Source organism: Haemorhous mexicanus, chromosome 5, assembly GCF_027477595.1.
Source record: "Haemorhous mexicanus isolate bHaeMex1 chromosome 5, bHaeMex1.pri, whole genome shotgun sequence".
Classification (NCBI taxonomy): domain Eukaryota; kingdom Metazoa; phylum Chordata; class Aves; order Passeriformes; family Fringillidae; genus Haemorhous; species Haemorhous mexicanus.
The window spans coordinates 16,660,454-16,684,332 of NC_082345.1; the positions used below are offsets into that span (position 1 = coordinate 16,660,454).

The 23,879-nt window shown below is 42.8% G+C and overlaps 2 protein-coding genes across 4 annotated transcripts; one reads left to right on the forward strand and one right to left on the reverse strand.

Annotated features, from left to right (window-relative positions):
- Window positions 1–11,729: 11,729 nt before the first annotated feature.
- Window positions 11,730–14,207, reverse strand: MCAT (malonyl-CoA-acyl carrier protein transacylase). Its single transcript, XM_059846137.1, has 4 exons — window positions 13,713–14,207; window positions 13,538–13,625; window positions 13,054–13,271; window positions 11,730–12,786 (listed from the first exon to the last, which is right to left on the reverse strand). Exons 1-4 carry the CDS (start codon window positions 14,154–14,156, stop codon window positions 12,364–12,366), a joined length of 1,173 nt encoding a protein of 390 aa, XP_059702120.1. The 5' UTR covers window positions 14,157–14,207; the 3' UTR covers window positions 11,730–12,363.
- Window positions 14,208–14,338: 131 nt separating this feature from the next.
- On the forward strand, window positions 14,339–23,816 carry TSPO (translocator protein). Of its 3 annotated transcripts, XM_059846139.1 has the most exons (5): window positions 14,375–14,486; window positions 15,224–15,317; window positions 20,327–20,527; window positions 22,218–22,356; window positions 23,066–23,816. In XM_059846139.1, exons 3-5 carry the CDS (start codon window positions 20,340–20,342, stop codon window positions 23,240–23,242), a joined length of 504 nt encoding a protein of 167 aa, XP_059702122.1. In that variant the 5' UTR covers window positions 14,375–14,486; window positions 15,224–15,317; window positions 20,327–20,339; the 3' UTR covers window positions 23,243–23,816. The 3 variants fall into 3 exon arrangements, with proteins under 3 accessions (XP_059702123.1, XP_059702122.1, XP_059702121.1); XM_059846140.1 differs by lacking the exon at window positions 15,224–15,317 and having other exon boundaries at window positions 14,339–14,486; XM_059846138.1 differs by lacking the exons at window positions 14,375–14,486; window positions 15,224–15,317 and adding an exon at window positions 14,593–15,065.
- Window positions 23,817–23,879: the final 63 nt, after the last annotated feature.

Here is a 23,879-nt window from a genome sequence, read left to right on the forward strand (position 1 = left end):
CAACTTTTGCCCTGAGCTGTGGTGGTTCCAAAGGCAGGTGTCCCTGTGAGGGAGGGGCAGGGATCTCTTGGTGCCCACAGGCTGTGCTCTGCCTATGGCTCATAGCATCTGGCCTGCAATGGAAGAGGGCCAGAAGTCGAGGCTTCTGCTGCTCATTGACAGAGGTCACAGGAGAGCCTAAAGAAAACCAAACAAAAAAATGCCCGAGATTTTAAAGTGTATATTCCTGCATGCCAAATATTGCTGTTTCTCTGAAACCTTACCTAGCTCTTAATCTTCAGTTGCTATGTCAGAGACTTGTCCTTGTAAAATAGCACAGAGATTTGTGCTTGCAGCCCTGAGGATGATGTCATGTTTTGAAAGAGGTGGCTATGGATTGAAGACATATATGCAAACAACCAAGTCTTTATTTGTTTTTCATTTAAATTTAGTTTGCATGGGCAGCTGGTAGAATCTGAAGCAGTTTGAGATAGGCTTTTATACTGTGGGAGTAAAGGATGAGGGTCCTGTCTGTCAATCCATATTTATGTAGGCAGGTGCTGGGAATTTCGAGCCTGAACACTGGAATTAGATTATTAGTAGTGGTTTTTCTGTTTTCATAGCCAGTTTTAAAACATAAAAAAAAATCTCATATTATTATATTTATAGCCTTACTGCGTAACATCTGCATAAAATATGTAGGGTTGTATGTGTAAGACATAAAGTGCCCATAAACTGCATTGATAAGTTGTGAAATACATAAGGGTAATATATAAACTATAACTAATGCATTCACCGCATTGTACTGAAGAATCATTGTGCCGGTCTTAAAATCTGTTAACACAGCAAATCTCATTGAACCAACTACAAGTAAATTTCAGATCCTTTTGTTTTCCCCACCTCACCTGCTGGCTTGCCTGGTTTAGCAATGTTCCTTTTTCAAGAAGATTTTCTGTTCTCTTTTGCTAGATTAAAAAACACCCTGACAAATAAAACCAACCTGACTGTGCAAAGTAAAGACATAATCAACATAATATTTCTACTGAAGATGCCTCATTATTCATTCAGTCTTGTGTTCATAAATTGCCATAATTTCCATCATGTAATTAGGCATTTGGAGAACTGTTTTTAAAATTTGGATCTAGATCTTTTTTAATCAGAACATTATGTATTTGACTTGAAATACATTATTTATTCTGCTGAAGGCATTTTACCATTGGAACTTAGCTTTAAGCATGCTCAGTCAAAGCTTTACAGGGAAGCTTGAGCTTTTTTGATCTGGTTGCTTGTTTGGATCTCTGTTGCTGTCATGGGGTTGTGCTAATGCCTCCTCAGAGGTGTTGTGAGGTGGACACTTACTCTGAATCACAAGCTCACAAACATATACTCACAAACACGTACAATCTCTTTGGTTTCTGTAAACCAAAATCAGTTTGCCTTTTCTTCCTGTATAAATGAGAGAAAGAAGGGAAGGGTGAGATGGGTGGTAGAAGATTAACACATCCTGCTGTGGAGAAGGATACATGCTCCTCTTGATCAGCTCTGCACAGATCCAGACCTGAGGAACACAACAGGTCCATATTAATGTAGCTTTTGTGTGCATTTCTATTTTACACCTGTACATCCAGATTTTAAAAATGATGACAGAAATCAGTAAATGGCCTCAAGACAGGTAATTCTCAAGAAGATAATTGCTAAGCTTTCCTCTGAATTTAAATTAGACCCATCCTGTACACCTTCAAGATAGTGACCCTCCCAGAGTACCTTTGCCTCAATACTGCCCATCCTGTAAGGTGCATTTGAGCATCCCTCCTTGCTGGATGGGCCTTGCATTGAGACAGCTTGGTGGGCAAAGCCAGCATACAAGGCTGCAGCTGAACTGTGGAGGGCATGACCGAACAACTCTTTTTTTAGCCTGTCAGAGGAAGGTATTATCATGGTAACAGGTGTGAGGTAGCATATGTTGCAGTTTGGGCTTTTGTTGTGGTATTGTATGGTTTGTTTACATGTCTGAGTTCTGTACTGCACTGACTTATTATAGGTCTTTTTCAGGACACAGTTTTCATCTCACACAGATACAGACATTTCCGTTGTATGGCCCTGTGATTGTGAAACTAGCATTAAGTCTAGAAATGAAGAAAAAAAAAAGAGAGAAAAAGAAAATACCTTTTTTTTAGTATTTTTTTCCCTCACTATGTCATTGTGAGAGCTAAAAATAGTAATACATGTGCAGGAGACAGCTGACCTTTTATACTTAGTCTTACTACATTTTATCCACTATAGCACTTGTTTTACTAGAAAACTTTTAACAACTTTCTGAACTGTGAAGAAACACAATTAATACATTTCCATTGGTACCCACAGGCTACAGGAGTACACCACTACATCCCTAGATGTTTACTTTGTACGTGTGAGCCAAACAGTTGGCTTGTTAAGCCTCCAAAAGTCCAGCACTGCATGCTTTGACTGTTTATCTATGCAGCCTACTGAGATTAACTGCATCCAGAGAGCTGACACTTTAAATGTCCAAGGGAGTACTTCAGCATCCCTGGGATCCTCCAAACCCTGCTCTGCCATTCCCAGTTTCCCATTCATGGATCTACAGGATGCCTTGGAGCTCCTGCCCGAGCTCTGGTGGAGTTCTCAAACCAGGAGCTGCCCTGGGTCACTCAGGCCGTACTGCAGTAGTGTCTCATTGGACCTTGCACCAGAAAGGGACAGAGATACACTTGTGGGAACGTGATCAGCCCTTGTCCACCACTACGCCCAGTAACCCACTGGTCTAGATGTTGCCCTGGGAAATGGAAGATCTGTTCAAGTATCTGCTGCAGTGAATATGGAATGATTTAATGTGATACAACTTCACTCTGGTGTGTGCATGAAGCCTTGGCACCTGATTCAGAGCTACAAAGCCCTTGGGGTGGCTGGCTATCTGGAAATCAGATATGGTGCTGGAATGCACAAAGTTCCTCCATGGACATCACCCTTTTTTCCCTGATTTTTTTTTTGGATATAAGAGAGAGACACGCAGCAATACATAAAGGAAGCCTTTAAAATGGGACAGGGCATCTTTTGAAGCAAATACAGCACCTAAAACTACTGTCTCTCTTTAAAAAAAATATTATCTGAATTAAAAGAGCCTTTTAGCTCACCTGTAAAATACATTCAGATAGGTGCTCCCTTTGAAGGAAGGCTGTGGTATTTCCCCTTAGAAAGGGGGTTGGGTCACACAACTCCCCTAAAAGCCGGTGCAATAAAATTCAGAGGACCTGATCCCAGCTTCTCTTTGTCATGGCTAAACTACACAGCTTTTCAGAACTTTCAGAACTCTGGATATATTTAAAACCCTAGATTCTAAACATCTTTGTAAGTAAAGCAGAAATGCTACAAATAGAAGGAAAAAAATCCAGAAGATGAAACTACAAACTATAAAACACATAATATTTGCCAGCTGACACTGGTCTGTAACATGCTTTTCTCCAGCCACATTAAATACCACTGTCCACTGTAAGAGGATCCTATGCTTCTGTAAACCAAGTCTATTTTCATTTATTTAGTATCACATTTTTGTGTTTGCTTATGCAGTAATGTATACACATTAGTTATGAATAATTTTGCTTTGCAGAAAAAGTAAACTTCATCTAAGTATTGAAAGAAGATCACAAATGCCCTAACCTCATCTCAAGTGTAAAATTTAAAGTTTTTGCAAGACTGCAGCAATGTAACAAACCAAATTCATACCAAGCAGCATTATGACATTACCTTCTCCTTGGTTTAGTTTAATTTCGGAGAATATTTTATTTGCATTTTATTCATTTGACCTGCTGAGAGTGTGTTTAAAATGAGAAAGAAATCGAGCCAGCAGAACTTCCCTTTGTTGCTGTCCAGGATCACTCCATCAACAAAAGGGATCAGTTTTTTAATGAAGGAGCCAGGAAGCAAAGAAACCATGAAAAAGCTGGCCAAACCCAATACCAGATAAAACCAGAGCATCTCCAGAAGGTTGTAATTAAGTTCCTCATCAGGCAAAGCCTTCCACTACAGCAGGTGTCTAAGGATGTGTGTAATTGGAATTATCCCCATCCGCAGCTCTGATGTTGTTTCCCTTGATAAACCAAATAAAACAATCCTAATGACTACAAAAACATCATCTCTGCTCTCCAAACACTGCTCTCTGTATTACACAAATGCTTGCAATATTAGACACAAGCCACATGTGCTGAAACCTGTTAAATTTTGACATTGATTTGGTGGTGCTGCTTGTGAATAACTTTCCCATTGTACAAGCCGGGAGATCTACCGATTTTACTGGTTCCTACTGTCTGCTCCTTCATGTGGAAAGCTATTAATGGGTTTAAATCTTTCTTATATTCTATTTCTATGGTGAGTTGCTTGTAATTTCCATGGTGGAAGCCTCCAGTTGAAGATGTGTAAATTTGGACCTGAATTAGACTTGGGAAAACCTGTTCAAGTTTGTTTTACGTACTTTGCTGCCTGGGGCTCTCCATGGGTTAGAGTGATCTAATGCCAGGCAGGTTGTTACAAACAATGTAGGAAAGCATCTTGTACTAAGTGAAACTACTGAGAAACTATACTTGTCTACACTAGTTATATTTATCGAGATTTTCCAATTTCTGGGTTGTTTTGAGCCAGTATAAAGTAGCAGCCATCTAAAGGCTGCATGTTTGAATTGCTGGACATCTGCTGGGTCACTGAAACTTTCCTCTGACTACTCTTAAAATAGTAATCTTAGAAATACTCGTGTTCAGACTGGAGAAGTAAAAAGAGTAACTTTAGGAGCACTTTAAACAATTTCCACCTAAACTGAAAAGACCTTGTATAACATGAAGCCCTGAGGTTGTCTTTCATGACTTGTTGCAGAGTAAGATGTCTCAAATCAGGAGAGCCCCCAGGCACTTTGTCCTTTCCAGCTACCCCAATGGAGCACCAGAAGAGGAAACCTACAGTAACCTCCAAACAATTCCAGACACCACAGAGCAAATGGAGTTTGATATCAGGTATCACACTACATTAATACTCCTTCTGTCCTCCTCAAGTACAAAGTGCCAGACTTTCCAGAAAACCGCTAAGCTAAGGAATCATAGTGCATACTACTGGAAATGGAATAGATGCAAGTGTAGATAACCTGTGGTGCTTAACACTGACTGTGCAAGATTATGCTGCATTAAACGTCTCTAAGTTTTTATCTTGCACAGGGGCACAGATATGGCTCTTTATTAGAGATCCACCTGTTACAGCAAGCAGCTGAAGAAGCCATTTTTACATAATTCTCCAGGCGCCACTTACAACAAACTAGTAGTGCTGCCTTGGGTTTTTCTTAATCCCATACATACATTTTTTCCAGTACAAGAGTCAGGGGTTGCCTTTCTCCCCCATATGTGAAAATTCCTTTATGTGGTTTTTCTGGTGGTTTTTTGTAGGTGGAGCAGCCAAGCCCAAGGGGTTTTTTTCAGCAGACTCTAGAATTAAGCTCTTAAGCCTACTTACTATTTAGCAGATCTGGTAAACAGATCTCAGCAGAAAGCCAAATTAAAATAAAAATATATATTCATATTATTTGTCTAGCAGAACAAAATCACGTGTCTAAGAGAAGCTAAATCTAATGGGCAATTTTCATCAGGAAAGCATAACCAGTGTTCAGCATCAACATGTGCCGCCGATGTTGTTCAAGTTTCTGTATATCCCAGGACCTCCCTAAAAGCCTTAAGGTTTTGGTCAGTTTGTATCTGGGCACCACCCAGTAGCTGGAGACCCAGACTGCACGGTGGAACTCATTGCAGTAAATCTGTTGGATGACAAAGCCAACATTTTTGTAAGATGAAATATCATGCAAGGCTTAAAGTGAAGGCAGTTTCAATATTTTGACTTGGTGGGGAAGGGAACGGGACAATCAAAAACCCCAAACCAGAATCCCATTGTCTTATATAAAGAAATGAAACACCTAAAACATCAGCATGTTTTTTAAAAGGTGCCAAATATGTAGCTTCTTATGAAAACATCAAAACACTTCATGTATGGGCCTAAAACACTTAATCAATAAATCCATAAATAACAGGAAGCAAACCTCCTGTAACATTTCAGTTTTACATTCCCAGTTTAGCCCAGCTGTTGGGGGAATTACATTACCTGACTTTTGCAGAGTGGTTTTAGAGAATTGCTGTTGCAGGGTTCTCCTCTAACGTGCACATCCTGACTGCCTTGCAGCTCAGCTACTCAGGTTGGCCGTCAGCTGGCCCTGATTGGGGATGAATTTAACAGGAGGTACCACAGGACATTAGAAGAAACACTGCTTCACCTGGCACGAGTGTGAGTTACCTTATTGGCAAGTTACCTTATTAAAAGTTACCTTTTAATAATCATGTTAAACAAACAAGAATGTTTCTGTACACAAAATAAAAAAATTATTGCTGCTACTGCTGCCTCCTACAGAACATAGAAAAGCAAAGTAGCTTGTTTTACGAGGAAAAGTTTTGTAATAATGTTAAGTGTAAGTTGTTTCAACAGACTACAGCCATTTAAAGTCAAAAGACTTAAACAGTGTCTTACTATTTCAAATTCCTCAGAGGCACAGTAACTTTAGACATAATTTTAAGCACAACTGAGTGATGAGAGACCTGCAGCAGCCCAGTGTGGGATTAACATGTTACTGCATGTGCAATAACTTACCTATGCACATCCAAGAAAACACGGCTGGAACTAGTTTGAACTGCCTTTTATCTGCTGTGAGCTGAAGGGTTGTCCTGCATAGTTATTAACTGACATGCAGCAGTGTCCTGACATGTGATACTCAGCTGTGTCTGAAGCCCCAGGTACTCTACCTTATTTTCTCCTTGCTTCTGGGAGGGGATGGTCACTCATTGCAGACCTTCCAGAATGCAGTTCAATTACTGCTGTGTAGCATAACCTATAAATATATCTGTATATAACATTTGTATACACATTCTACCTCAGCAAAGCTGGATTCACATTCCAGAGGGAGCCTGTGGCATTGCTGTGTTAGTCTTGTACTGCTGTCCTGATTCATCAGACATAAACATCTCTCATTGGGTTACGCTCTTCTAAGTTTGAAACAATCACAAAGATTGTCACTTTATCACTTAATTCTGAACCTAAATTATCTTTAGATTTCAAAGGTCTTCTTCCTAAATATTTAGAGAAAAATCCATGTACACAATCACTTTTAGGAAAGAATATACTAAAGGTTTTTGTTTGGGTTTTGTTTTGTTGGTTTTTGTTTCTTAAACATTGCTATTTTATTTGCCATTTTTAGAGTAAATGTTATATCCTCATGCTTTCTTTGTTTTGTTTAAATCATCAGGGTTGCTATCAGTGTTTTCCAGACATGGAATGTTATTAAAAGTGTTATAAGAAGCTGTGGAGATATGAACAGTAACTGGACAAAGCGGATCACTGGCTATGGAGGCTGGGTACACTCTCTCCCTTTTCTCCCACCTTTTTGTTGGCACGTAGGGAACAGAACACCTGACTCCCTTGTAATGTCAGGGAGCGAAGTGTATCATGTGGCTTCAGGCTGGGCTTTATCCCTTAGTTTGTTGGTACGCCCTCAGTGCCCTGGATTTTTTTCTCTATAGGCTGAAATTTCTCATTTAAAGATTACCCAAATCCCACACAACTCACAGAGTTCTGTTCACAGGGGAGGCACCTGCCACTATCAGATGTTGGAAAGGTCTCCCTGGGGAGATGAGCATAGCTGCTGCCAGCAGTACTTACCCAGGGAAGAGAGGAGGATTCTTTACTGGCTGGAGCCCCCAGTAAATTTGACCCCCCTCTGCATTTCTGCAGCAGAACCAGACCATGCTCTCGGGCCCACACTGACCTCCCACATGGGCACTCTTTTTAAAAGTTTCCTTGCACCTTCTTTTTTTTGCTTGTTATTTCTAATTACCAACCCCTTTCTTCCCACAGACTTGCAGGCTTCCTGTCAGGTGCCTCTGCCAGAAGCTGGTGCCTGCAGCCTTGCTTGTTGCTGCCTTTTGGTGGGCCATGAATTATGGACTGTAGAATTAGCACACAGAATTACCACAGGAGGTCATTGCTGGACACTGACCAACATCACTAATTCCCCAGTGGTGGCAGCTGGTTTGTTTTTCAGATTTACACTGATAAAAATCTCTTCAATATTTAAACCTAGGCGAGTGCTGGGTCACTGCTGTTTCATATCTTTTTTAAAGAAAAAACTTTTAAAATAAGGAGGTTGTTGCTGGATAACTGCCTGACTTGCTAGTTTTGAAATGTGACTCCAGGCAATTAGAAAGTCTGTCTTTTTTGTGTTTATTTTAATGCAATATAAATGTCTATTTCCTATAAATGAGTTTGTTAAAGAGATTCTGGATGTGAAGAAAACTGAAGGCATGCTGGCCATCCTTTAAATTTGAACACTGTTAAAGCAATAGTAAAGATTAAAACCATGATACTTTTTTAAAATTAAATTGTTGCTTCAAACCTTTTGCAGTGTTGTCTGCTTTATTTTCAAAGAGTCTGCTATCACACATTAATGGCAGTATCTTCTGGCTCTTTTCAGAGTTAAACTAGGAGCTGCCCAGAACAAAAGCCCAAGAATTGATGGATTCTGAGAAGGGAATTTCTCAGAGGGTGCATGTCTTTCTGCGAGGCACAGCTTGGGGGGAACAGACGCCTGAGGGGAACATGAGTACAACTTACAGGATGGAGATGGCCGAGGTGTCACCCTCCTGGAATCCATGGGTAGCCAGTAGGGCACCCTGAGTTTTTCCTCTCTCAACATCTCCCATTTGTACCTGGTTATTCTCTCTATATCTCAGTGGGTCTTCTCTTTTTGCTGTTGAAACCGGTTTTCAGTATGCAGCTATAGACTCTCCCAGTGAGAGAAAACGAAAGTGCAGCTCTGTGGTTTGGATATTCCCCTCAGCGCAGGGGATGCATGCTTTTTGCCCAGACAAGCAACTCCTACCCTTAGTGTATTTTTAAAACAGGAAAATGCAATTTTCGATGGATTTGTGATCTAAGCACTCATCAGAGAAGTTGGAGTTTCAAGTTCGAGTCTCTGCTTTAAATCAGACAAGGAATTTAAACCCCTCTTTAGTGAAGACAATGCCAAATCAAGCCAAATTTAAGCATGTTGAGAAACATGCTTCCTCTTTAATGAATGGTGCCTAAATCCCATTATGATGCTAACTGCCCATCTCAAAAAATGTTTCTGGGAAAAAAAAAATGAAGCTTCACTAGACTATTTCATTTGACTGTTTCATGCAAAGGATTTTGAAATATCTTTGAATGACTTGAGATACAGAGCAAAAGGAAAGCAGGCAAAGAAGGAATACAAAGGATGATGGCTCCAGCATACCCCAGAAATTCAAGCAGCAGCAGCAGCAGCAGCAATTTCAGTGTCACATTTTTCCAAAATGCTCTCAAGCTGATGTGCCCTTCAGCAGCAGGTTTTTTCTAGAAAAGCACAGTTCACACACCTGGAACTGGAGTCACACACAGGCCAGAAGCTGGCCCACATAGCCAAAAAAACAGACTAAAGTTTCATCAGTGAATTGACTGCTCTATTGAGCTCTAGAATAGCAGTGTGATAGAAAAATATGTTAAAATTATTATTTAGTAAAGGGTAAAATTTAACATCAGGAGGGATCTAATAAATGAACTATTCGTATGTAATAAAAGTACCAGCTGTGAAAAAATTGACTCTTCCCAACTGAATCAATTTAATACTATCAAATGATTATTTCTAGATAACCTTTACGCACAGGGGAGCAATGATGAACAGGAGACTCTTCACTGCCTATTTTATCCAAGAGCTGTGTGGGGTGACTCTGCTTTTTCCCACTCTTGTGTTGAATCACAAGAGAGGGTTATTTCATCATCCAGCATGCATGGAGCAAAACAGAGTCTCAAGGAATACAAAATTCAATCCCAGCAAAGAAACCAGTGAAACACAAAGAAAATGGCAGCCAACGCCACAGCAATCAGCACTAACTGGAGGAGCAGGGAGCAGTCGGTGCCAGGCTCCTGTTTCACCTGTGGAGCACAGTTAGTTAATCCTTTAGTCACAGCCCCACAGTGACTCAGGGGACCCAACGTTAATTCTGTTTTTTTCACTGCACACTTCCTGATATGTGACAGCATTTGCAGCACTTGATTTTCTTCCACATCCTGTTATGCTTGCTCATAGGCAAAGGAGCCACACTGGTTTCTCACCTCTCAAACATTCAGTTTTCAGAAGCAGAGGGGATAGAGGAGCAAGAGCATTAAAAAAATGCTCTGAGATCCAGGATTTGTAATTACTTGGGCACTTTCTGCCCAGGCACAGGCAATGTTACAGTGCACATGAGGTGAGGCTGTGCTGACGGGCACCACACAAAATCAAGCCCTGAACACTCTTTATACAGAGGTACAAACACCTCCATCACACTTCCTCTGCTCCTAGGAATTGCAACATCAGCACAAGAGCATGATTCCCTCTGGCTTCTGGTTTTGGAGACACAAAGCTCACTGAGGAGCAGCCTCGGCTCACCCACTGCACAGAAAAAAAGCAAACACCCAACAGTGGTGACAGGTCCTTCGCACTAATTAAACAAGACCCACAGCATTGGAATGCTCTTATGATACAGATTTCCCTTCAGCTTTCTTCAGCTGACAAAAATGCAAAGGTTGTCAGTGGTTTGCAAACAAGAGATTTCTAGCATGGATTTCCCAAAGAGCTTTGATTCCAAGCAAAGTGAACAACAAAGTGAAATGAGGGGGGAAAAAAAAAGGAAAAAAATTATGGCAAGAACACTACAAATAGAAAACAGGTCTCCAGCATTTCCTTAGAAAGGTTAAATAATTAAAAAGAAAGTCCAGAACTTTGAAGGCACTAAAATTAGTGCCACCAACATACCATCCTCAGTTTCAACTATCATAAAAGCTGGTTTTGAAAGTTACCAACATTGCACTTGCTCGTACAAGGTGTGGTCAAACTTCTAACACAGGACAATCCAGTGTTTAATAATATGAATGGGATTTAGTTGCAATATTCTCACCAATAATTCTAATTGAAGATTTTGGTATGCTTTTCTGAATAGTTAACACCTTACCTGTAACACAGGAACCTTCACTGAAATAATTTTGTTTATAATTTTTCCAACCTTTAATCATCAGCCTCCAGCAGTCGAATGGTGAAGCAGAAAAACTCTTCAGTACTTTACTAATTGTTAACGTTTACACATGCTGAAAGTGGAATTTGTACTGTGAGGGCAGGCACAGCTGCCAGCTGCAGTCCACAAAAGAACTGTTTAATAATACAGCCCACTTAGCAACGATAATAAGGGCCAGTGTTTTTAATTCACTCTCCCTGTCATAAATGTGAAGTTACAGAATGGTTGGTACTGTAATTGGAAGTTCTCCTGCATTTCATAATACATTATTGAAGATGCTGTCATTTGATTTAAGTAATATATTCTAATTTTTTTTCTATATATCTGTTAAATACAGCATTAAAATACCAAAATAAAAAATATAAACTGGGTAATAGGAAGCTCCTTCCAGAAGGGTTTGGGACAACCTGCTGCTCTTCAGCTCATCATTTCCTGCTGCCAGGAAATGTACATAATATTTTTGTAAAGCTTTTTTTCCCAGTGAATATTTCTTGTCTACCTTAGCACAACCAGTGTGACATTGGACAACTGGAAGGAACTTCCATCCACATGTGGACAGAGCCAATAATGATGCACCCCAAAGCATTAAAATAGCGAGAAAAGCTTCAGTTTATTTATAGTTTAACCTTAAGAAAATAATGTTTCTAGTAACATCATCTGCTTCACTCAGCTGCTACCTGAGAACTTTACATAAATGAACACCCCACAAGCCAGCTGAGTAAGAAAACAGAACATCAGAACACTGAAAGCCTTCCCAACAAACGGCTCCTCTAAATGCACCCTCCAGCCCATAGCAGAGCCCTCTACAACCTGAAGCCAACAACCCCTGTATTCCTGCAGATCCCTGCACCAGATAGCCAAGGCTACCAACTGGAACCTGAATCGACATAGAAAAAACTCCCCCAAAAAACAACCTAACAAAAAGAAGAAAAAAAAAGAAAAAACACCCAAGAGGGAAAGTTGCTTGCAGGATTGAGACCAAACAGTGATACTTGGCCTGTTAGTTGACAGCTTTGCAGTCCCGACACAGATGGAAGAGCCAAACTTTGCTCTCCCCTTTCCACACCTGAGTAACTCAAAGAAAAATGTTCATTGCAATTATGCACATAGTGAGTGCTCTTTACATCATGAGAAGCCATGAATGTTTAAGACTTCCTCTTTTGGGAGCACAAAGTTTTAAATCAGAAAAAAAACTGAGTTGTGTGGATTTTTCTCAAAAGGTTATTTAGGTCTCCGCTGCTTCCTCATCTTCCAGAGCATCTACGTGTTTATATTGTTTCCAGGCCTTTAAATTACATTGTTTGAGAATGGCTCCTAGTTGATTCCCGGGCCCCACTTCATACGTGTAAGGAAATTCTGTTCCTTGCCTTCTTTCATACACTGAGTGCATGGTCTGCTCCCACAGAACAGGTGACACCACCTGCTTCACTAACAGCTTCTGAATGTGCTTTGAGTGCATGTACTTTTTGCCATCGACATTGGAATACACACAGAGCAGTGGTTTCTGGATTTCAATCGATTTTAGAACTTCAGCCAGTGGCTCTACTGCTGGTTCCATAAGACTGGTATGAAAAGCCCCACTGACTGGAAGCATTTTTGTACGTTTAAAATAATATTTTCGGGCATTCTCCTGCAAAAACTCCAAAGCCTACAAAAGAGAGAAAGAAGTAAGTCTTGCACAACAAAGGTTTTCTCAGTCACCCCACAAGAATCACCTCAACAGACTTACTGTGATAAAGGGATTCCTTTCCCTACACAACTGAACACATACAGGAAAAAAAAACCCCACAGATCAAATACTTCTGTTTGGACAAACTAAGGCCATACATAACACCCACACAGAAGCGCAAAGTAAGAGTTTTTAAAAAGTGAAATGTCCAGTTCAACGGAAGGAATAGTTACTCTGAAGCAATACCTGTAAGTGTCCTGCAATGACTCTGCTGTCTGGAAACAAATAGTTTGAAACTGTGCACACGGGGTTCTCTATACCCAGCGATTCACAGTGTTTACGGGCTTCCAGACAGGCAAATTTGTAATTTGCCTCTCGCCGGCCGACAACCGAGAGCATTCCACTGGGGACAGCTTCCGACGCCCTTTGCATGGCTTCGGCGCGCACTTTCACCGCGTACAGCGCTACGGAGAGAAAGAGAGATGCTGCGTAAATGTGAGCGCGGGCACCTGCACGCAAGAAAGGGCAGTTTTCACTCGTCGTGAAACGTCAATTCTTTTAATGCCGTTCTACACACGTTAAAGCGAACAGTCGAAGTAGAAAGTAAAATTTCTCCTCTAATTAAAAATAAAAAGCGGGAAGGACACAGTGATAACAGGCAACGCTTTGAAAACAGCACGGGCCCGGGCCGGGAGATCCTAGCAGGCAGTTCCGCACGTCCCCCAGGCACCTTCGGCAAAGCCCAGGGCTCCAGCGAAGACCAGCGCCGCGAACTCCCCCACGCTGTAGCCGGCGGCCGCCACGCAGCGCTCCACGACCTGCGGGGACACAGAGCCGAGGACCGCCTCAGCCGCACCGCGGGCAGGCCCGAGGCGCAGCCACGCCGACCCCCCGCGCCCCCTCACTTCAGGCTGCAGGTGGTTGAGCTTCTCCACGGCGGCCAGGGAGGCGACGAACACGGCGGGCTGGCAGTGCTGGGTGCGGTCCAGCGCGTCCCGCGGCCCCTCCAGGCAGAGGGAGAGCAGGTCGTAGCCCAGCACCTTCTCGGCCAGGCGGTACATGTCCCGCACGCCGGGGTACTGCTGCAGCCCGCGGCACATGCCCACGAACTGGCTGCCCTGCCCCGGGAAGAGCAGCACCGTGCCCTCCCGGGGGCACCGCCGCTCCCGCCTCGCCGCCGCCGCGCCCGGTTCCTCGGCCTCCACCGAGCTCTGGAGGAGGTCGCTCAGGGTCGCCGCCTGGTCCCCAGCGCCGGGGCGGGAGCTGCCCCACCGCCGCGCAGCGCCGCGGAGGCCGCCGCGCCCGCTGCAGCCACCAAGCCGCCATGGCGCCGCGGCCCAGCCGCCCATGGCCGCCGCCCGGGAACGGGCGTTGCCACGGGAACGGGGCGGCCCCCGCCTAAAGCCGCTGCCGAGCCGGGCGCCGGCAAAGGGGACGGAAAGGGAGGGGAGGGGGGGAGGGAGGGAGCAAAGGAAGACCGGTCGGATCGCCTCGGCGTTCGCCACCCTCAGCCCCGCGCGCCGCCCTGGGCCCGGCCCGCGCCAGGCGCCTCCGCCCGCCCAGCGCAGAGAGCCCGCCCCGGGGTGGGGGAGCCTGGCCGGCCGGCCCCGGGGGAGGCGCTTGGCTGCCCGGGCAGAGCAGGCGCCAACTGCGGCAACAGCAGCGCGGCACAGGAGGAGGTAAAGCCGGCGCTGCCCGCGGCACGGCTCGGGGTGGGACGGGACGGGGGGCCCGAGGGGCGGTGCAGCCCCGCAGCGGGGCCCGGCTGCTCGCCGGAGGGGCCGTCCGCCCCCGCCCGGGTCCCGGCGCTCCCGGAGCGCTGCCGCCGCCGGGACCCTGCCCCGCGGGTCGGCGGAGAGGGTTGAGGGAGCGATCCCGCTCCCTGCTGCTGGCGACAGCCCCGTGCCAGCCAGCCGGGATCCCCCGGGCAGGACGGGACCTGCGGTGCCGGATGGAGACGGGCGCGGCGGGCCCCGTTCAGGGGCGGACAGGACTTGGGCAAACACTCATGGCTTTTCCGTGCCGGCATTTAGCATGGAAAGTGCTTTAAAATGAATAAACCAAACCACCAAGCTAGGAAGCTTGCTCTTAATTTCGATCCGGCACACGAGCTTTTCGATGGCTGACAGCTGTGCGCGCACCGCAAAAGGACAGAACCTGTTCCTCTGGTCCCACCGGGCCGGCGGCTCTGCCGCGCACACCGGGCACATTCGCTCTCGGCGCTCGGGAGAAGTTTTCACGCTGCTGTTTAACTAAAGGTATCTTCCTTCAGTGTCGCCGAGGAACGTTTCTGTAAGGGTGAAAGAAAGGGCTTTGGTTTTCAATTCCGAGTTTTTGAGTGATACTTATAAATCAAAGCCAAAAATGCACTGTGATATAATTTGAGCTTTCAACGCTAATATTATTTTTTTAAAAGCGAAAGCTGGCGTGTCGGTGTTGCAATTGTGTAACGACTTTGCATGAAGTAAGATTGTGAAACAGTATCACAGAGCAGCTCAGTAAAACAGACTGTAAGTATGGCTTGGGAGAAGGAAAGTGTGTCATAATTGCAGGAAATTATGTTGACTTTTTAATTTTCTCACTTTTCTATTCTTTGTGCTATTTTGTAAGATGATTTCTTCCATTTGTGTCAGCCTTCAGGTAAAATATCTGGAAGTCAGCTGCTAAAGTTAGCTGAAATGTGTGGACAGTAACATAGGAGATACATGATATATATGTGACCATATCCCAGCCCGTGGCTGCCTCTACCTGTAACATAAGCATCAATGAGAAGAGATTGAGAGTAAATGGCAAATTCTCCCAGCAAAAATCTTGCTCCAGTATGCATTTCAGTTCCCTGTATGTTAATAAATCATAGATTTATTTGCACAGCTTGTGCTCTGCCATGTTGAAATCTCACTGGGGAGTGAGATTTTTTGTTTCCATCTGTACACCTTGCATTATAGTCTTCAATAAATACCGTATTTTTAAAAATTCTAAATACATATTATGCACATCTATTATACACTTATGAGATATTTATATTCTATTTATATCCTATAACATTTATTGTTTGAAATGTCTCTAGTACTTGAGATTAGATAGCCTGCTTCTTTTTTTTTTTTTTTTTTTTTTTTTTGTAGTAGCTGTATTTTTTTGTCATAGGCTGTGATATAAATTTGATTTTAGTGTTTCAGCTTCCCAGGAATTAAATCCACAACACACATAAATAGTTTATCAATATAAATTACGTATGTTGTCTTTAATTTTTCAGACAGCTATCTTGGGAAGAAGCCTTCTTCCTGGGGAAAATTTGCATGCTGCCTCTCAGACCTGGGCAGAACCTTATTTGCCCTTAAAAAAAAGTATGGTAGAGGCTGAGAGGGAGAGGATGTGTCTTGGGGCCCCCTTCCATGGTATAGTCCCAGCTTTGTCAGTCCATCTCCAAACACTGGGCACTGGGTTTGGTGCAGGGCTAAATCACCCAGGCACAGGGCTGTCCGGGTGATTCAGCCCTGCTGGAAGATTTTTGTTTGTATTTTTAATGTGATTTTTAAGCCCCAAGTGACTAGGTAGCCAGCCCCAAGCTGCACATGAATGGAACTAATCAGAAGTTTTATCAGCACAGGGGTCTAAAAATGGGATGAAAGCAGTTTTACTTTCCTGCCTTCCTTCTTCCTGCTAAAAAAATGCCCCAAGGAGGGAAAGGCACCTGTCTTTCATAGACCTCCTCAAGGCAAAGAAGTGTTTCAGTTCATTTTTCATCAGGCTGAAGCAACCCAGCTGCTCTGTCATGATATATCTAATCCCACCTACAGAGCAGCCCATCCCTTTCTTTGGGTGCACAGTGTTTTTTCCAGAAAGAGGATACAGAAAGCTTTGGCTAGTTTTTTCTTCATGTTATACCACCATAGAAAAACAGCAGAGAGAAGCCCATTAGGCAGCAAGTTTAACTACTGCATTTTTTTTCCCCTTTATTTCTCCTTTTACTTTATGTAGCTGGAGCTAACTTTGGGTAAGTCAGATATTTTGAATACTTAGAATAGTTATTCTAACATGTATGTAGAGCAAAGAAGCCCTCACTGCTCTGCTGGAGCTGCCTGAAGCCACACTAGGGCTAAACAGAAAAGGGGCAGCATGATGAGGAATATATTGCAGGGCAAAGATAAGAAGTGGAAAAGAAATAAACAAGGTAAGTGTGTGTGAGAAGAAAATATTTCCAACCTTGATGGTTCTTAGAGGCAGACATCTGCTGGATACACTGCAGTTATCAGTCACAGATGTCCAGCATTCTTCAGTATGAAAATGAGGGTGCAAGAATATTGTGCAACTCACCCTGGAGCTGGGATATGATTGGGAAAGTAGTTATTATTTCTAGTTGAGTAATGCTGCTGCACATTGACTCACCATAGACTTGCTAACACAGCCAGTGGGGCTGTGTTAGCAAGTCTGTGGTGGTCAAGTTCTCACTGATTCATTTCAGATCATCAGCTGTACACTGAAAGGAAGGCAGGGCTGATGAACCTCTGTGCTCACATTACTTTTAGAAATTGTACAGTGTGTTCTGTAAACATTGCACAGCTCTTACACAGGTAAACAAAGACTGCAGCACTGGCCAGTGCACAGACTCTCCAGTGCATCTTGCCTTTCACTCATTCTCTTGCTAAAGACCTACATCAGGTAACCAGACACAGACAGATGTGGCTTTTCCCATGCTGTTTTCTGAGTTACCTGTGCTTTTTTATGTAAAGTTGATACCAGTATTTAATTTCTTGGGAATGAAAACACAGGAACTCCCACTGCTGATGGACAGCTGTGGTCTTGCTGCCAGGACACCTTGCTGCATGGTTTCATTCCTCCTCCTCCTTGCAAGATAGAGTATTTTGCTATGCTTGGGAAATCCTGAGAGATACGACTGGAAAATACAGCACATAATTAATAAATAACAATAGTCGTTAAAAGACTGAAACACCAAAATTCAATTCCAGACAGTATGTTCAATCTCTTAATTTCTATTTCCTCCCCTTTGCTGTGCATGAGTGGCTTCACTTCTCTCTTTTCTTTGCTTTGCACCTTCCCTGTTTCTATTTGCCTGTCTGGCTTTCCTTCTCTTAAGAATTATTTCAGTGTTCTTCCTCCAACATGCATGGGCACAAAATTTATTCACTAATGACTGCCACAGAGCAGTATTGTTTCAATTTTATAGTATTTAGCACTTTCAGCTTACAGAACACCTTCAGACTTTGTTCCCTGGGAGGAAGTTGACAGAACCCCTGAAAAAGCCTGTTGCTGATTGCTGTGAGGAGACCATCTTTATATTGTTAACATCCAAATAAAGCATAAAGCCCTTTGGGTTCGTGCTTATCACTTTTGAAAAAATAATATTTGGCAACTACTCTGGAGTTGCTCATATCACAGCATATGTAGAGAGCTAAGCCTGGCCTCCCTGTAGGCTAAGCAAAAAGGTTAAAAAAATAGTGAGATCTTATTAACTTTCAATTTCTAACTTAACCTTTGGGAATTAACTCATCTGAAGGCAGCCAAAAAGAATCATTGTGCTCGGAGTTCTTGTTCCCATCACACCTTGTTGCTCCTGCACTTGCTTCACATCCCAGTAAAAGCAGAGCCTTTCACACTGTCAGTGGGGATGACAGTAGTGCAAATGGCAGCTGGCAGCTTGCTTCCTTGGGAAATAGCAGCACAGATCTTCATGCAGAACAGGAGAACTCCTCTGCTCCTCTTAAGATGCTTCCTCATAAGTGGAATCCACTAGGCAGAAGTATGGCAGCAGTGAGCCCTGCTGATTTTTCCTCCCTCCCTTGTCCATCCTCCACCCAAGACCCAATTGATCCTATCACAGCAGAGTACCACATTGTCCTCCCCTTCCTCCTTCTCCCCAGCCTCAGTTCTGAATTCTTCCCTGCTTGGCTCTTTTCACCCATTCAATCTTTTGTTTGGTTTTTGACCTTGACTTGTGTCTCTGATGGCTTTGTCTGCTGCCTTTTTTGTGTATATTTCTATTCATTGCTGGCTTCCCCCAAGCCCACAGCCCAGGCTTACCTGCCCCTTCATGTTTACCCCTCTCAACCTTTCTCATCCTGTGTGCCTTACCAGTCCCTCCATGCTCAGTTTGCCTTCAAAACTCTGCTCTGCTTCTGTCATCAGGATTTCTCTTGATCCCATGCAAACTGCATTGTGGTCCCAGCCACTGAAATATCACATTAAATCTGTGTGGGCAGAGCCCTGAATGCAGGGACAAAAACCATAATGCAAGAACTTTCTTGCTGCCCAAGCTTACCCTGATCTCCAAACGGAAATTCACCAGGTCAGAGCTGCGACAGTGCAACCCCATCTGTGCCATTTCCTATTGGTTTAAGCAAATCTGTCACAAGTAGGATTTTCTCTTACCCACTCCCTGCCTCCTCATCCCAGCAGTCATGACTAAAGCAATAGAAGCTTTGAAATCCAGGGAAACACAACAGCCAAGACAGTATCAATATGTCACTTTTCTCTGACAAGCATCTGAAATGCTCATTGATCTAAAACTTTATTTTCTCTCCTGGGCCTTCTGCAGTTGTTCTTTCCCCACTGCTGCAGTCTCTCATAATCTCTCTCCTGCATCACAGATGAACAGGAATTGGGTATATTTGCCTACCATATATTTGAAAAAACATGTTTCAGTTCTGCCCTTTTTTTATTGTTGCTCTAATGTTTACATTTCAGTAAACTAAGCACAGCTCTTCTTGTAACATTTGGCCTCTGGCCAGAAAATCTGCAATGAAACTTTGTCCTCCTGTGCTTGCTGGTTTTCCTGCTGCCCATACCCTAACTAAAGCAGCATGGCCCAGCAGAGCAAAGCATTACTTAGCCCTACTTCTGTAGGCAAATTTAATGGGCTTGGCAGCAACAATTGCTGCAACTGATTGAATGCTTCATGAAGGAGCCAAAGCTGCATTCCCCATGTATCCAGATCACTTTCCTTGTCTAGCAAAACATCAGTTAGGTACTTACCTTTTCATTGTCCTCCCTGTCTCAAGTGTCTGCTACTGTCACATCCCTCTGGCTCCCACTGAGCATCCTGCAGACATCATCTCACGTTATTTTGCTTGAGCACAGGAAAGCACATGCTCTTTTCTTCCTTGGCTCTACCACTTCATTGAGGGAGTGGGCTTTTTGGTGAATACAGAAATACACACTTAAGTGCAGTTCATATAACATCAAACTGCCTTATTCCTCTGCCATACTTATTAGTGAGGATATTTCTGTAGGTAAAATTCAGTAATCTTCATGCATTCAGCTGAGAGAGAAGTAAAGGCCCCACTTCCCTCTGGCTCCCCCCCTCCCCAGGGACAAGTTCCTTTACAGGTACAGGTAAGATTATGGTACAAGATCCATTCATTTCAGCTGCAGTCTCTCTCAGTGTCAACACTAGGCTGTGGATCAGATCTGACATGCCTATTTTTAAAATCTGTTAGAAATGGAAACTTTTGCAGTTGCATTTTAAAAGTTCTCTGCCAATCAGTGTTTGGGTTTTTTTCAGGTTCACTGTCTCAATGGAAGTGGTACCAGCCTGGGCCCCAGCAGTAGGTTTCACACTCCTGCCACATGCAGGAGGATTTTTAGGAAGCAATATAACCAAAAGGGAAATCCCAACATGGTATCAAACTCTACAGAAACCATCCTGGTGTCCACCTAACTGGATGTTTGCTCCTGTTTGGGGAACTCTCTATACATCTATGGGGTATGTTTTTCACATTGTATTAAGGCACTAGCCTGATCTCAAAGTTGCATCTGGTATATAATACTGGACCAGAGGATATGACTGTACTCCTGTGGCTTTATGTTTTTAAGAAACTGTGTCAACCTGCCTCTTTAACAGGTAAAAACTTGTTTTGGGAGTTATGTGTGGGTTTGATAGGACATTTTGTATGCAGAAGTACCCACATCAAAAGCAGCAGCTTGAAAAGCTGCCATTAATTTGTTTTCCTCATTCATTCTGAGGGGAAGACCTGCCAAGCTGGAAACAGCAGAGCAAGGCAGCACTGGGATTTCTTCTAAGTATATCCTTCAGTAGTTTTAAGAAAATTTAAAAAAAAGGGGAGGGGGAAATTAGGATAGAACTGTTCTAACAGAGCTCAATAATGCAATGGATGAAACTGAACGCTAGACTGGCACTCCCATGTTCTCTCATTTTGGTTTCATTTTCTTTCCGGAAAAGCTGTGTAATTTTTATAGCCCCATGTCCTGTTCCTCCCCACCAGACTTCTCTATTCCTTTTCCTCATACAGACTGTACTTTTAAACTTATTTAAGTGGAATACTTGTGTATTTGAAGAGTTAACATTTGAATGAGATCATTACTGACCCGTGAATAAAAACATGCTTTTTATCAAGGAGAAAAGAGCTGGGTGGCTTTCCTAACTTCCTTCAAGTTGATTGCACAATCTGTAACCCTGTGTCTGTATTCCTCACCACAAATCCGGGTAGCAGGTTAAACATCTTAAAGTCCAGATTGTGACAGTTTTTTATCTTATTTTGGTAATAGCAGAATCAGTGTATCCTAAGGTGGATGGTCTTGCTTATGTATCATACATCCAGCCCAGTGGAAAGATCATACTTACTACCAGCCTTCTCTAATCCATCATGCACACACATTCCTTGAATGACCAAGACATTTCATTCATCCAGAATCTCTTAAATATATGGAAAGCAACAAATAACTAACAGCAAGATTTAATAAGCTTACCTGTCTTTCTTGACACTTAGCTTCTTGGATTTGTACACCACAGTATTGGTCTGAAGTTGAAACCAGGTGTATGAACAAGTTGAAGTCCACGCTGTGCTTTGGAAATCACTTAGGAAATGGAAGTTTCTAATGCTTGCCCTGCCCCAACTTTATTGTTTTCATTATTCTCTGCAATCAAACTGCCAAAATAGCAAAGCTGCGTTGTTTAGTCCCTGTGAAAGTAATGAAGGTGACCAAAGGGTTCTTCCTGCTCCCCATACTGAACTGTGCTTTGGGATCCCACTCAATGCCATTCATTTCATCTACTTAAAAACTGGGGTTGGATTTATTTTTAAAAAATCTTTAAAGCACCATGTCCAAATACCAAAACAAGGTTTCTTTGCTGTTTGCATCTTAGACTTGTTTCCATTTCATCATGGTATTCTTTTTAAAGACAAATGCAGTAGGTTATCTGCTTCTATGCACTTAAAAGTAAGAATTCTGGCATGATTGGAATTTTTCTCTCTCCATGTTTATCCAGAGCAGCTGATCAGGCCTGTGCTGTCAGTTACTTTGCCAAGTAAGGCTTAGATCTCTCAGTCTTCCAAGTTAATCTAGACCCTGGCACTGAACTTATTTCATAGATCAAGAATGTGTGGTAGCTTTAAACAGTGTAGTGAATGACACTTACCCTTTGCTTTCTGCAGATTCGGCTCCTACCTTGTGTGGAAGGAACTGGGGGGCTTCAATGAAAAGTCAGTGGTTCCTCTGGGTCTGTATGCAGGGAACCTGGCATTAAACTGGGCATGGACTCCAATATTTTTTGGAGCTCACAAAATGGGATGGGTAAGTGGAACACTAAGGTATTAGCATAAAAAGGTTTGTGTCATCATACTTTCTTCCTGAAAATGGGCCTGAGTACAAAATACATCTTGCAGAACTTTTCTAAAATTCTCTTTAATGCATGCCAGCACCCAAGACAATTTACAGATTCTGCCAGCCTTTGGTAAGAGCTTTGTGTGACTATCAAACAAACATTTATACCTTCTTGCAATTCCTAGGTTTCTCTGGCAAACAGCAATGATAAGCAGCTTATTACAACATTATTTAGGTGATCAATAACCCTTTTAGAAAAGGCTAACTTTCTGCAGCTCTCTGAAGAGAAACCACTCAATTCTCAAAAATAAGAATTGGTAATATAAAAAATAAAATAGCAGTACATGCAATGGTGTAACAGAGAAAGACTGCAATCCACCAGATTTGTTCACACCTCATCTCTTCAGGTGACATGAACAAACTGGACAGGTTTGCTTGCTCCAACTTACTATTGGAAGTATCTCACTGCCCACTAAAGAGGGTATGGGTGAAAGAAACTCAATTCTTCCTCTCTGCTCCCAGGTGTAATGCCCTTTCTTGTATGGTTTTATGACTTAAAGTGGTTTGTAACTCAGCAGAAATCTATCATCTTTTTCTGCTGGCTGCTTTTCTGATAAGGATGTAACACAGAGGGATGGAATAGGTGCCAGAGTAAAACTAACCACCTTCTGTGTTTCAGGGGTTGGTGACTCTCCTGCTTACAACTGGTACAGCAACAGCTACCACTGCTTCCTGGTACAACATCAACAAAGCAGCAGCCTATTTGATGATTCCTTATTTAGCATGGCTAACCTTGGCTTCTGCACTCAATTATCGGATCTGGAAGGACAATCGCAACAAGAAAATATCTGAATAAGCAGTTTTCAGCCAAAACTATCTTTTTTTTTCACAATAATTTTTTATATAAAGTTATGGCCTTGGTTTATTATTAGCTGAACTACTTCAGCCCTAACTTTGGTATTTACAAGTTGACAAAACAAATACAACTTTACTAAGCGAGCCACAAAGGGGTGTATGCCTGATTGGGTTTTATAGCAAACTAAAAGAAAGTCTTGATTGAAAAGTGCTAAGTGCCATATTCCAGTATTATATGTTAAATGACAACAGTATTGTAACCATTACCAGAAGAAAGCAGGGACTCAAACTTCCTTATGTTCATAGGAAGAAATCCAGCCACACACTAACAGTTTCCAGAAAGGTGTTCCTAACAGTGACAGGGATGATTGTGGCCTGAATCTTTCATATTTACCACTAGGCACAATGCTTTTCTGCTATGATATGTCCCATTACAGCCATCAGATATTTGTCTTCTGGCCATTGTACTCTGAAAACGTTTAAGACAAGCTCTTTTTAACAATTTGTGCCTTCCCACTTGGAAGAACTGCATGTGCATTCAGCTAAATGTATTAAACTACATGTAAACTTAATAACCTTGTTCCTTGCTGGTATTGTTTTAAATTGTTTTAAACAGAAAAACACTGAAGGCAGCAGGA